The 13,663-nt window shown below is 43.6% G+C and overlaps 1 protein-coding gene across 3 annotated transcripts in view; it reads right to left on the bottom strand.

Moving 5' to 3' along the window:
• LOC135375395 (zinc finger protein 431-like) overlaps nt 1-13,452 on the bottom strand; it is a 32,055-nt gene extending 18,603 nt beyond the window's left edge. For all 3 annotated transcript variants that reach the window (XM_064608115.1, XM_064608117.1, XM_064608116.1), the window contains exons 1-2: nt 13,226-13,452; nt 9,332-9,487 (exon numbers count right to left, since the gene is read on the bottom strand). In XM_064608115.1, coding sequence (XP_064464185.1) covers nt 9,332-9,487; nt 13,226-13,382 — 313 coding nt within the window. In that variant the 5' untranslated portion in view covers nt 13,383-13,452. The remainder of the gene's footprint in view (nt 1-9,331; nt 9,488-13,225) is intronic.
• Between the last annotated feature and the right edge of the window lie 211 nt (nt 13,453-13,663).

Consider the following 13,663-nt stretch of genomic DNA (forward strand, 5'->3'; position numbering starts at 1 on the left):
CACGTGACCCCTTCAGTGGCTCTCTGGCACACTGGCAATCAATTTGGTTACACATGGCGGGTGGTCATTCTACGAGCGTAGAACTTTTCCAGTTATTTCTTTTTCCTATTACTATTCGGTGTAATTCATAATATATAGTTTTCAAATAGATCTCCATTTGCATTAGCTAGTAACTGTTAGCCGCACTGTTAGAAGTCTAGACGCCCTTCTTTGTATGTGCTCAAAAAGTGATTTCGCTACTACGAGGTGGCACACGGAAGCCATGAGGTGAAGCTCTGTCTTAGAAGACAAAAATCAACTCAGTGATTTAATCAATATTCATCATATTTAAATGAAAAAAATCTGAATAATTTGATTTTTTAATCCGCCGAACAAGAATGCAGTTGAGGACTGGCAGACGGCTGAGTGACGGCAGCTGGGGACATTTTGTCCGGGGACATTTTGTCCAGGGACGTTTCGTCCGGGGACATTTTGTCCAGGGACGTTTCGTCCGGGGACATTTTGTCCAGGGACGTTTCGTCCGGGGACATTTTGTCCGGGGACATTTGAACCCACAGAAGAAAAAGAAAAGGCCATGGCAGTAAAAGAGTCGCAGTCGGTAAATATGTGAGCGATATCGTTGGGTGAGCTCTTGTCCGATGAGCGATTGTCGGCGCCCTGGTGAACTTCATTCCGATAGAAGTTAATTCGCAGGGGCACTACATGCGAAACGAATTGTAAATAGCTGTATTCGAAACGAATATGCGAAATTTTTCTTCTTTTTTTTTGTTTGTTTGTTTGGTTTTTCAGCTGAAGAGGGGAGACCACTGGTTATTTTCATATCTTTGTCATTCACGAACAGCACAGCGGAATAGAACAGTGCGGAACAATCACGCATACCAGTAGGGCACATATTGAAAAAAAAAAAAAAAGACCCCAAGCTGGGAGCAACCTCTACATTTTCTGGGCACCTTTTTCATTGGTAGGGAAAGATCTGAAATGGGATAGCGATATGTGCGCGTAAGCTACCCGAAATCTGCGGGTGCTACGAAGATAATTTCGCCATGGTACAACGAAAAATAATGACTTTTTCGATTTTCGGTTTCGGTGAATCTGCGTTTGATGAAACGTTCATTCGACGTTCATTCGACGTTCATTCAGCCTTAGTTGGGCCGTTCTTCTTTTTTAGTGACTCTAGTTCTACTAGCAAGCGGAGGTCATTGTAATAACGTTCTGGAATCTCATGGTCGCTCTCCCAAATCCCTTCCTACACCAGAGGTGTGGTACATGAAGCTTTTGGGGTTTAGTGAGTCATGGGGAAGTTCCACGCAATGTTCTCCCACAATCGGGTCAATGGCTTCCGGGGCCATAAATACAGTAGCCGTACAGATCTACCTCTTCCACGCGTTTGCGTTTTTTGCTGTTCTTCAGCTGTTCCGCTGTTCAACAGCTTTTTCTTTTCTTTCTTTTCTTCTTCTTCTTTTTTTTTTCTTGAGGCACACAAGGACGGGTATAATTTGCGTGAATGTAGAGTAACGACCGGAGTAACGCATTACTTTTCTACTCGTTACTCAATCACATTTGGAGTCGAGTAATTGGTAACGGTAATCAATTAGCTTTTGCGTAGAAGTAACGGTAACGGTAATCAATTACTTTTGTCGAGTAACGGGCACAAGACTGCTTGAGGGGCCATTTTTTGTCGACCATTTTTTTCTACACCCGTACGCATGGTATCCACCACATGCGAAATCATTATTCAGCATGAAACGGACGTAATCTTTAAATTTCCTTATCAACTTAGCTTATCTTGCTGCAATTTACCTAGACGTTTCGTGTCCTCCGTTGCTTTCCATGCTGGAGCAGCGCTCACATTATTTTATGCCCTCTAGTCTTTTTTTTTTTATTGGGTGTTAGCGCCGCGAAGCAACTGTGGCTATGAGCGACGTACAGATGTGGACAGACGGAGAGAGGATAGCAGGAAGGAGTGGGGGACAGGGGGGTTAGTATGCGTCCTGGGCCGACTTCAGGGGGAACTGTGCCGACATTCGTCTGGAAAGTCTTCGGAAAACCCAGGGAAAACCTCAGACAGCACAGCCGGCGGTAGGATTCGAACCCACCACCTCCCAGTCTTCAGCACGACCTTGGTTACCACCAACGAGCGGACGCCTTAGCCCACTCGGCCATGCCGCTGGTGCCCTCTAGTCTAACGTGTGCAGCTTCGACATTATTGAAATGTTTCTCCCTGGTTTTCTTTTAAATAATCAATCAATCAATTATTGAAATGTGTTTGGAAGAAACATCGATGCGATTAGGAATTCGAACGTTGAATTGCATGTTTGATTCGGAATTCAAACAGAATATACGACTACTCGCTTCGGTTGACCTTTCCTTTTTTCCGTTTTTCTTTAATTCATCTTCATATCCCCCCCCTCCCCCGTGTTTATTCACACTGTAGCAAAAAGCCGACGTCCAAAGTGAACAATCCCAGGCGCATCAATATTGGATGTCCCTCAGGGGACATTTTTTGTGTGCACATTTCTTCCAGCTGATAATTTTTTCAGTGGCATTTTGATTATTTGGGGGGTGGGGGCATTTTTTCCTAAAACCCTGCACCGGAGCAACTAATAACAAAAGCAGTGCCGATTTTCATACTCAGTGCAATTAAAAACCTGTATGCTTTCAAAGACAGCACCATATAAAAGTAGGATACATGGTCCTTTCACCGAAAAATTGGCGGCCACTGTGCACAGAAAACAAACAAGGGTGATCGACATAGCTGCAGACTTGCCTGCCGGAAAACTTGCATTGCCATACCGATCAGGTCGGAAAAACCCTAGGCAGGGAACAGACTGGGAGATTGCGACACACATACTATCTCCAACAATCCCAAACAGCAGACGCTTTTGTCATTCCCTTACCTAATCTCCCATAAAGAGCTGTTTCAAAGACTTCATAAGAGGGAATGGAACCTTTCAGGAAAGGGAATCTAGGATAGGGTGTTGGATTTACGCTGCTGTGTGGCGGAGGGATTCTTTGTACCCCTTTAGCCCGCGATATGGCGCCACAGGAAGGCGCAAAATGCAGCGCGTTACCAACCTTCACATTTTATCATATATCGAGAGAACAGATAATCGGATGTGGATGATCCCCGTGTTAAAATGCTCTAGAAAGATTTTTGCTTTGCCGCTCCAGGAAAATTTCCGCATAGGTCTCTTAGTTTTTTTATCAGAGCGTGTCAAAGCTTGTGTATCCAATTTTGGTAATTTTTTGTACTTCAATAACGCGTTTAGAAAAATGTCTTGAGAAAAGCAATATTTTTTCCTGAAGCGACAAAGCGCATTTCCGAATACTATCAAACAAGACCAGTCTCGTGAAAATCGGTTCAATATTTACCGAAAGAGACTGCAAAGTTTGTCCCATAGAAAATACATGGGGCCGCCGGAGGTGGTATCCCCTCTTAATGCACGCGGAGATCACACGGCACGGATTCTCGCTTGGGGACCCTGGAACTTTCCCTCTCCGTCAGAGTGCTTCTCAGTTTCTCAAAAGTTGGGTGCACGGGAACTTTCAATAGGAGTAAAAATACTTTCGATTGGTTCACAGATGGCGTGTCGCTCGGTCGCATAATTCCTGGGATACGGCAGTTCGAAAAACGACGATTTTTCGGCATTTTCGCGATATTGCCCGCCACCGTGCCTCAGAAAAAAGCGAATTTTGAGGGACTTTGGGGCGGATTTGAAGAAAAATACTTTGGGATCACATTCAAGATAGATTTTTCTCACCAAAACCGTTATTTCCAGAAAACCAGTTTCGTTTTTTCGTTTCTTTTTCGTTTTTCGCTTTCTATCTTCTTTTTTTTTTGCGAGCTGATCCCAGCGTACCCCCTTAAGCGTTCAGCTTACATAACATTGCTATACAACCGTTACTTCTAAAAGATGTACTTGCGCCACAGGAACAAGAAACGCGTCACTACAACGGTGTGCGCGAACGTGTAGAACGCTCTGCTTCCTCATGGTCTGCAAGGTAGGCGAGGCTCACTGTCTTACGAGGATTGAGACAGCACGGCCAACAAAGAGGCACGATGGAGAGCAGATATATTCTCCACTTGGGATGGCGATACTGGCGCTTGCGATGCTGCCAAACTCATCATCGCAGACAACCAGGTCATGACCGAAGAAACGGATGAAGACCCGTCTGGCACATTACGTCCTACCCCCCGAAGTGCTCGCCTGCCCGTAAATACAGCCGAGTCCGGGTAAGTAAATTCGTAACTGCACCCGCAATTACACCCGAGACGCGGGATGCGGGTGCGCTTGCACCAACCGCAGACCAGAGCCGTTTATAGGGAGAGTTTGGCCATTAGGAGGAGCCTAACTTGAAGCGCGTCATGCGACGTCACGGCTAAGCCACCTCCCTCGTCGTGCTCTATTGTTGTCAGCCGGTCGCCGACGCCATATTGATGCTGATCGTTGTTTACGACGCAAGGAGGGAAGGCACGTGCGTACATTGTCCTTCGAAAGCGCTTCGTCCTTGAACTCTTTCAGTTTGGTAACAAAACCCCCCTTGTCAGAGGCGGCTGTGGGTCATAAGCCGGTTATTCCTGTACATTGCATTCATTGCGACAACAACGCTGACGGACAGCATCAATGTGGCGCGCATCAGATGGCTGATAAGCGGATTCTGCTTGGATTCAGTCTTTTTGGGCGGTGCAACGATGACTCTGACGTCAAAATAGGCTCCACCCACGAGGCGGCAAAAGATCAGAGAATGGCCAAACTCTCCCTATAAATGGCTCTGCCGCAGACGCCAGTGCAGGAACACCCGCATCTTTGCTCGCAACGCCACTGTATAGAACTCTCCCGGTTTGTAAACAAATGAAGTCACAGCGTTCAACGGTGCCACCGATGCGGTAGAGTTGAACTACGGCGGAAGCTAGGGGGCGAACAAGGTCGCACGCGAATGCCACGACCTTGAGGGGATTACAATTAGAGCCTGAAGTTTTAGGGTTTTACCCGATTGTTCCCCGAATTTGCGCCCCGAATGGAAGGTTGCCTCTTTAGGGTGAAACCCGATTTTTACCCGGCAAATTGCCCTCACTGGGATGTCTGTAGGAATGCGCTAACTTACTTGTTTGACAGAAAAATTCAGTTACATCACCGTTTGTACCAAACCTGTACGGTCAGTTTGAGTAACTGAGCCCGATTTCTCCCTGAGTTTAGCATACTGGAAGTTTTTTCGCCCGAATTCCCACGAATTTAGTGCACGTGTTTATTTACCCGATTTTTACAACCCGAATTTTGAAAAAAATATTACCCGAAAACTTCAGGCTCTAATTATAATGGTCCCTGAAATGGACGCGACATTTTGTCCTACTCTTCTTTCAATGGGAGGCAGCGAACAAGTGCTCGTTCGTGGAAACCAGGCCTCCCCTTTTGACTTGTTTCAGTTTCAGTTTCAGTCTGTATACCAACGTGATGATGACGTTGCTCGAGTAGAGTTCTATTTCTTACTCTCAAACTGCAGATCTGTGAAGCGAATCATAAAAGAGAACGATATATCATCCACGATGAAGGTTGGATCTGAGAGTGTAATGCAGTTGAGTTAACAAACAAACGTCGATTTAGGCAGCGTTCACACGAGGCAACTTTTTGCAGCAACTATGAGCAACTTTGGAGTTGCTGTCAGCCGGCAACCTCCAGCAACTCGAGTTGCTCTGAGTTGCTGCGAATCGCTCCCGGACCGAAAACTTGAGAAGTTGCTCGTGCATCGGCCAATCAGAGAGGGAAGCATTGCCACGTGACTCCCGATGGCGTTGTGGACTTCGTTCGTGGGTTCATAGGTTCAAATCCTGGAGGTGCAGCTAAAAAATAACTTTTTCTTTTTTACGAACTTCACGGAAACATATCAGTTGCCACTTCTGGACGGCAATAATGATCTATTGGAGCAATAAAACTGACTGAAAGTTGATAAACAGCAGCTAAAGAAAAGATTCCACCAGTTCGATTCGAACCCACATTGTCCGGTCGCCATAAGGTTGCTTGTGGGTGGAGCTACAGAGTTGCTGCGTGTGAACGCGGACTCGAAATTGCTCAAAAGACGTTGGTTTGAGTTGCTTCGAGTTGCTGGGAAAAGTTGCCCCGTGTGAACGCCGGCTTAGAGAAATCATCTGTATCAGCCGTATTGGACGTATTATTTGTGTTGCACGTACATTCCCCCACAGACGACAATGCACTTCAGCACTCGATTAAACGAAGTGGTTTTGTTAGACACATTCTCTTGAACGAAGCCTGTAGGCAGCAAACACAAGGAACTCTCGATTTGCACCGTCGCACGCGCCTCTCCCTATGTCCGGGGGAGAGGTGAGAGAGGGGTATGATGAGTCCAGCCCATAGGTGAGGGCAGGAATAACAATGTGACAATGTCACATGAAATGACGTAATTAGGGAATCAAGCGTTCATCACTTTTGCCACGTGCTTTCGCAGCCGGAACTGAGAAATCCCTCCCCTGTTACTAATTCATTTCCTAGTGAGGCTTTATGACTAGACCCTCAAGTTTTCGGGTTTTATATTTTCCCAAATTCGGGGGGCAGAAATCGGGTCAATAAATTGATGTCGAAAATTCACGCAAATTCGGGCAGAAAAATTACCATCAGACTAAGTTCGGGGAGAAATTGGGCATTATTGTGGAATAAACGTTCACTCTACCGTTTATCCGGAGTGCCAGAAGTAAGGGGCAGTCGCATATCTTGTGAGAAACTAGTATGTCGATGCCTTGAGGCGCCTAGCCTAGGTGCAGTTTTGCAGGTAGAAATCGGGTTTAACCCTAGATAGATGAACCTCAATTCGGGGTGCAAATTCGGGGAAAAATAGGGTTTAACCCTAAAACATCAGGGTCTATTTATGACTAGTGCAGTCCACAAAGCAAAGGTTTTGCCGGTCGTTGAAGAACTTACGATAATCAATGTTGTGTCCATGGCTGAAAAGGAAAATGGCTATCCTATGCACGACATACAAACATCCTGCACTCGCCACGGTGGAAAGTACGGTCCATCCAAAACTTCACTTCTTCGGACACTCCTGAACAGCAAGCAGCTCATGATGTTTGTACTCATTGAAAATTGGTGACATTCAATAATAAGCGTGCATTCCGTGTTTTACGGCAGTCTGTTGACAGCGCAGCGAAGAATGGGCCACGTGGGTTGGTGTTTGGGCTATTTTTTCTGAACATAATGTGCCGTCTATTGAGCGATTTTATTTGACGAGTTAAAGTGCGGTCAGTTCGAATTTTGTTATATAGAGTTTAAACTGTAATGGGATTGCAATAAACCAGTAGTACTGTAGATAGTAAGGTTGCAGACGACACCCTCAATGTCAGGGGTCTCCATTGGAACATATTCGCTGTTATGAAAGTATTCGCTGTTATGAAAGTCACTTCTCCGCTATCGTTCCCAAGAAAGAAAAACAATCCTTCCTGCTGTTCGTGGGCGCCATAAAAATACCAATAAATAGATCGGAAGGCTTTTTCAAGAATCGGTTTCCCAATGTGTAACATACCTTCCCAGGTTTCCATTGGAGTGGAGACTATGTCAGGGTCATAACATAATAAACAGCATTCATATATAGGGCCTGACTTTTTAGGGTTAAACCCGTATCCGCCCGATATTTACCCCCCGAACGAAATCCGGAAAATTCGGGTTCAACCCGAATCCACCCGAAGACATCCGGGTCGCGTGGCGCACTCGTAAGCGTGCATTAAAATAAAGTTTGATAACATTGCTAAACATTAGTTCCATGTTAAGACAAGTTTTTATTAAACAAAAAAAAATCACCCGAATACACCCGAATTCCTGACGACAGAATACGCCATTACGGGATTTAACCCGAATACACCCGAATTTTCCAATGAAAAATATCACCCGATATTTACCCCCCGAATTTGGCCAAAAATAAAACCCGAAAAAGTCAGGCCCTATTCATATATCGCAGAAGGGTAGAAAATTCAGTGAACCAGCCAGGATAATACTAGTTCAAAATATCACCCCGAGACATTTCCCTTCGTATATCCATACGTTGCAGTTTATCAATCATGGTCCTGATGTTGAAGGAGCTGAGACACCATATGCAACCCGCTATACGCATGGGACCGTTTCATACGGTGCAGTCCACAGATTTGGTACGCAAAATTCCACGTTCCTCATTTGGACAGCTCTTGAACTGCTCTTGAACTTTTAAAAACGCATTTTCTTTCTTTCGAGCCACCACTGATGAAGGCACCGAACCGTGCAGGGAGACGTTGACAGGAAGTGACGCTTTATCCATTCACGTTCGCCGAAGGCAGTTCTACGACTACAGTTATCTTCAGGGTGTTGCGAAGTGCTTCGTAACATGGTATCCCAGCGACACAGCAATTCAATACCAAAATGAGTTCTTTAAAAGAATTTTCTTCTCCAAGGGCAGAGGGTTGAACTCGTGTTTTCCGGAACCATACAAGACTGCCATGACTCTATTCCACAGTGATGGCCACTAACTACTTCTACAGTAGTTTAACTATAACTACTAACTACTTTGAGATTGAGTAGTTTAACTAGTAGTTTAACTACTTTTCAGGGGAGTAGTTAAAACTACTTCTTTAACTACTGCAATGTAGTTTAACTACATCTATAACTGCTTAACGTTGTTCAATGTTCATCAACACCAATTCCTTATAGTGTTCTTGGACACCTAAATATGGATCACAACCAATGATAAAGTTTGGCTCAAGCCATTGCTATGATCGCCAAATACAAAGCTTGCGGCGAGATTTCACAGCAAATGAGGCTTTACTAGACCAGCATTACAAGTGAAGATTTCGTATACATGCACGACACAATTGCTCCGCACCTCCGTTCTCATCAAACAAGTAGCTCAAGGTAAAAGCTGGAAGCACAATCGTCCCGTAAAGCTTGCGGCAAAATCGGACGTAGTTGGCGCCTTCACTAACCTAACTACTGTAGTTAACTACTTAAAATAGTAGTTTAACTAGTAGTTGTCACTACATTTCTGCAAGTAGTTGGTGACTACTTTTTAACTACAATCAGGTAGTTTAACTAGTAGTTTAACTACATGTAGTTAACTACTGGCCATCACTGCTATTCCACATCTTCTCAATTAGAAACATTAGTTACTGGCAGAAAGTTGAGATCGTGCAACGTTGTAGAAAGAAAGATTTTGTCTACCGTGAGGTTCTCCAACAGAAGAGACCACGGCTCGAAAACCGACACGTGCCTAACGGAAAACTGAAAAACATCTCTGCTGCATCCCTTTCTGTCCTCAGACTTTTCGTGGCTAAATCAGTTGACCATTTTGTATTTACCTTCTGATGACGAATCACAGTTGTTGTGTCCCATCTGGTCCTGTTCTGTCGAGATTGCAACATTGTAAGGCTCCGTTTTCACTTGTGTAATCGGACGTTCGCTTGAAGAGTCCTCTCGAGGTTCTTCTTTAATGTCACACATTTCAGCCGTCGCACCTGTTGTAAAAGAAACGTGGAAGAAGTAAAACTTGTCACACTGTGAAGCTTCAAGTGAAGTGACAGCAGGGATGGGCATTAATACATTTTTTGAGTATTTAAATATAAATACAAAATACTTTGTTGAAAGGGATATTTAAATACTCTTCATAAATACTTTTCAACATGAGTATTTAAATACAAAATATAAATACAGTATTTAAATACCGTACTACTACCATAAATACTGTGAGGAAAATGTCCTTTGGAATTACGGAAATAATGATGATCATAACAACAAATCAGCAACGAACAATAGCATTTATTTGTTAGATTATCATGGCGATTTTAATATTAGAAGTTTCTCGAAGACTGCATCTCTTAGGCATCTTCTGTTCGGCCGTACAATCAGATTCGTAAAGGCGAACAGCATCTCTACAGGGGCCGATGAACAAATGCTTGAATTAAATTTGACAAAGATGATCCGTACAACAAGGTAGTCGGGTAGTCGCGACCGTTGTCCGCAACAACAGTGAAGAACTTGCCATCTAAAATGGTTTGTCGCATGCGCATGCTGACTCAAACACGGCATAACTGCGCCCCAAATTCGCCCTTCTTCCCAAAAGGTCAAATGCAAAGCGACTTTAAGATATGAAGCAGTATATACTGTATTTAGGAGTATTTATAAAGTATTTACAAGAATAAATACCCGAAAATTGTTATTTAAATATAATTATAAATACATTTTTCGAATCTGTATTTAAATACAAAATATAAATACATGTATCTACATTTTAAATAGTATTTTAATTACAATGTATTTAAATACTGCCCATCCCTGAGTGACAGTCATCTGAACTTTCAGCTAGACCCCCTTTTTGAATCCAGTTATATGCTATTGCGACTTACCTGTACATATTGCATGCAGGAACATCAGGTCAAGAATCTTTGTGAACAAAAACATTGAAACGTTTCACCCCTTTTACCCGACCCCAATTTTCGGAAAACTTGAATCCTGAAAACAAAGCGCCTTATACAGGGTGTCCCAGAAAACGTGTCATTGAATTATAATAAAAAAACTACACCACCTAGAGTCATGTGGTCAACGGTATTTGTTCTTACTGGGTTTTTGCCACCTCCTCGTGTGAATGTCGTGTGACGTAAGTTTAATTATGTAATTTTTTGCGAGCTTAAGTCGGAAATTTGCCTAGTAAAGGTCACTTTTTTACCCCACCAATGTGAAGAGCGTGTCTAATTTACTCAAATTAATGATAATTGACAGGGATATTCAGGAGCTATCCCATCGGAAAAAATAGCCGAACATCATGCTCTACGGAGGTCGCACAGAATAGCGCACGATGAATTTTTCAGCGCAATCTGTGTCAGTCCGACGAAAGGAGGTTGGAAACCCAGCCCACCCCGGCATCGCAGAAAGAGATAACGCAGGCACGGCTTATCACGTCCGACTTTCGCTGGGATAATGCTTTCCCTCTCCCAATTTTAGGAACTGTTACTTTTTCTACTATCACTCTGTGGGCTGGCTTCGGAACCTCCTTTCGTCGGACTGCGAGCGATTGCGCTCAGAAAGACATCGCGCGTTATGGTCCGGTGCTCCGAAAAGCATGATATTCGGCTATTTTTCCGATGGGATAGCTCGTGAATATCACTGCCAATTATCATGAATTTGAGTGAATTCGGCACGCTCTTCATATTGGTGGGGTAAAAAAGTGACCTTCCCTTGGCAAATTTCTGAGTTCAGTTCCCAAATATTTGCATAATTAAACCTGGGGTACATGACATTAACTTTACAAGGCGGCAAAAACGTAATAAGAACAAATGCCGTTGACCGCATGATTCTAGGTGGCGTAGTTTTTTTATTATAATTCAATGACACGTTTTCTGGGACACCCTGTAAATGGTTGATGTGACTTTATTGTGGTGTCTTCCTCAGGAACATTTCCTGGAATACTTGCTGTCTGACTACACAGTTTACTGAAATGTTACTACGACTCATTCCTTTAGAGCATTTTGCGGAACATTTACCATCTGAGCATGTAAGATGAAAGTCACTGAAAAGGTTAGCCAGCAGTGACTTTCATCTTTCATCGTTAATTTCTTAGGCAAATTGAGGCTTTGTATGTATTTGTCCCTTCTATGTTGTTCCAGCCTCAGAACATCAGTTCTTACATCTGAGCATGTACCATGGCATGTTTCTGAGGAAATTCCATAAAATATTTGTCAGCCTGTGTACACAGTGGACCGAGATCTTACTATGACATGTTCCCAGCAGAGGTACATCCAAGAGGTAGTAAGTGTCGAAGATGCACAAGCACCATGAAGTACACGTAGTGAAGATTTCAACTGTTTACTGCATGTACTTCATTATGACAAGCTCCACAAGATCATTTCCTAAATCTTTACTGTGCAAGTGGAACATAGCTTACTGAAGCCTGGTGATGGCACGCAGAGATGTGCTGTAACTACTTCTTTAGTAGTTTCTACTGCATCAAATTGTAGTTTAGCTGCTAGTGTAACTACATCACCGTCGCACTAAGTTAAGACTACTTTGCAACTACTAGGACGGAATTGTTACAGTGTTACGATGTACCCCGATTAACACTGTACTTTCTGCTCATGTGCATTTCAAACAGAAAATGATGCCAGTGTGTTCTGTGCTATGACTACTCTAACAAGTCAACCTGTTTGACCAATGCTCCAATATCCGACAGTCCCGTTGCAGCACTGTACCGACTCCCCACTGAAACCCCTTTTTGCCTCACATGCTTCTTCGCTCTTGCACCAGGCAAAGCGTGCGCCTCTGTGCACCTGCGTTGAGCACTGCAGTGTGTTATGCAATTCTCTCCCTGAATAACAACGCTAAATAAGCCTTTGCTGCCTGTGTCAAATGCTCAGTGCTGATATTTTGGGAATGCACGTGATAACGCAGGGTGAAAAAATTATCAGAATTGTCGCAAATAAGCACAAAGAAGGAAGGCCGTCGAGCACACAGAAAGGCTAAGTGAAAGTAGTTGTAGCCCGCTGTAACCTAACTGCTCTATTACAGTCCTTTACTCTATGAGTCTATTTATTGTATTATCACTTGTCTGCCATTTTTCACATCATACACGATGATACACAATCAGTAAGACACCAACTCCGCGTTACTTTCCCAGAGTCTGGAAGCTCTTAGCCATCAAGGTGCTGTGTGTCCTCAATCCTTCGCCCTTGAGCCCTAATTCCCCGTACGCATTCTAAAGCCTTTTGTGCCAACTGGCTGCTGTGCCTATTCATGTGCTGTTCACTGGTTTCCTCCACGTACAACTCCGACTCGTCTGTATATCTGTCTGACCTTGTCGAGCCACCTCCTACTGATTGCGTTTTGTTTTTCATTTTCATTTTTGTTGATATTTGTATCGCGTTTGTAGTTCTCTTCACCCTTACCCTTTTCTCTTGTACCATGTGACTTGGTTTTTTGATATATGCTTCACCACTTGTAACAGGTCCTCAAACCTGAAGAAGTGCAGCCTACTGCACGAAAGTCTTGTTTTTAATGTGTATAGTAAACAGCTGATGCTCTTAACCGTCTTTGTTATTGTTGATTCTGCTCTAGTGAACTAAAAAGAAAATTTAACTAGTAGTTCCAAGTACCACTTTTGCAAGTAGTTGCTAACTACTTTTTAACTATAATGCAGTAGCTTAAGTACAAGTAGTTAAATACTGCACATCCCTCCTGATTACATAGTGTACTAGGAATATTACCGCAACTACTGGCTCTCGATGAAGACTCGCTGCAGCACTGTTCCTGTATCTGGCCCTGTTCGTGTAGATACGCAGCATCAGGAGGTTCCACTTTTACTCTCGAAAGCTGAACACTGAACTGTGGGGACAGGCGCATTTCTTGCAGCTGCGGATCCATATGGAGGGAACTCGGCAACTCAAGCGCGCAGGTATCTCTTGGCTCTTCTTTGATGAGAAGTTAACACCCTTTGTCCCTGAAATGAAACAAAAAGACACAAGTGGGTGACAGAATAAATAATAGTGTACAACACTCCATAATTAAAGAGTAAGGTTTTAGCGTTTTAATCGATTCTTCCCCGAATTTGCACCCCGAATCGAAGGTTGACTCTTTACGGTAAAACCCGATTTTTACCCGCCAAATTCCTCTCACTGGGATGTCTGCGAGAATGAACGAACTTA

Source organism: Ornithodoros turicata, unplaced genomic scaffold (genome assembly GCF_037126465.1).
Source record: "Ornithodoros turicata isolate Travis unplaced genomic scaffold, ASM3712646v1 ctg00000858.1, whole genome shotgun sequence".
Classification (NCBI taxonomy): Eukaryota; Metazoa; Arthropoda; class Arachnida; order Ixodida; family Argasidae; genus Ornithodoros; species Ornithodoros turicata.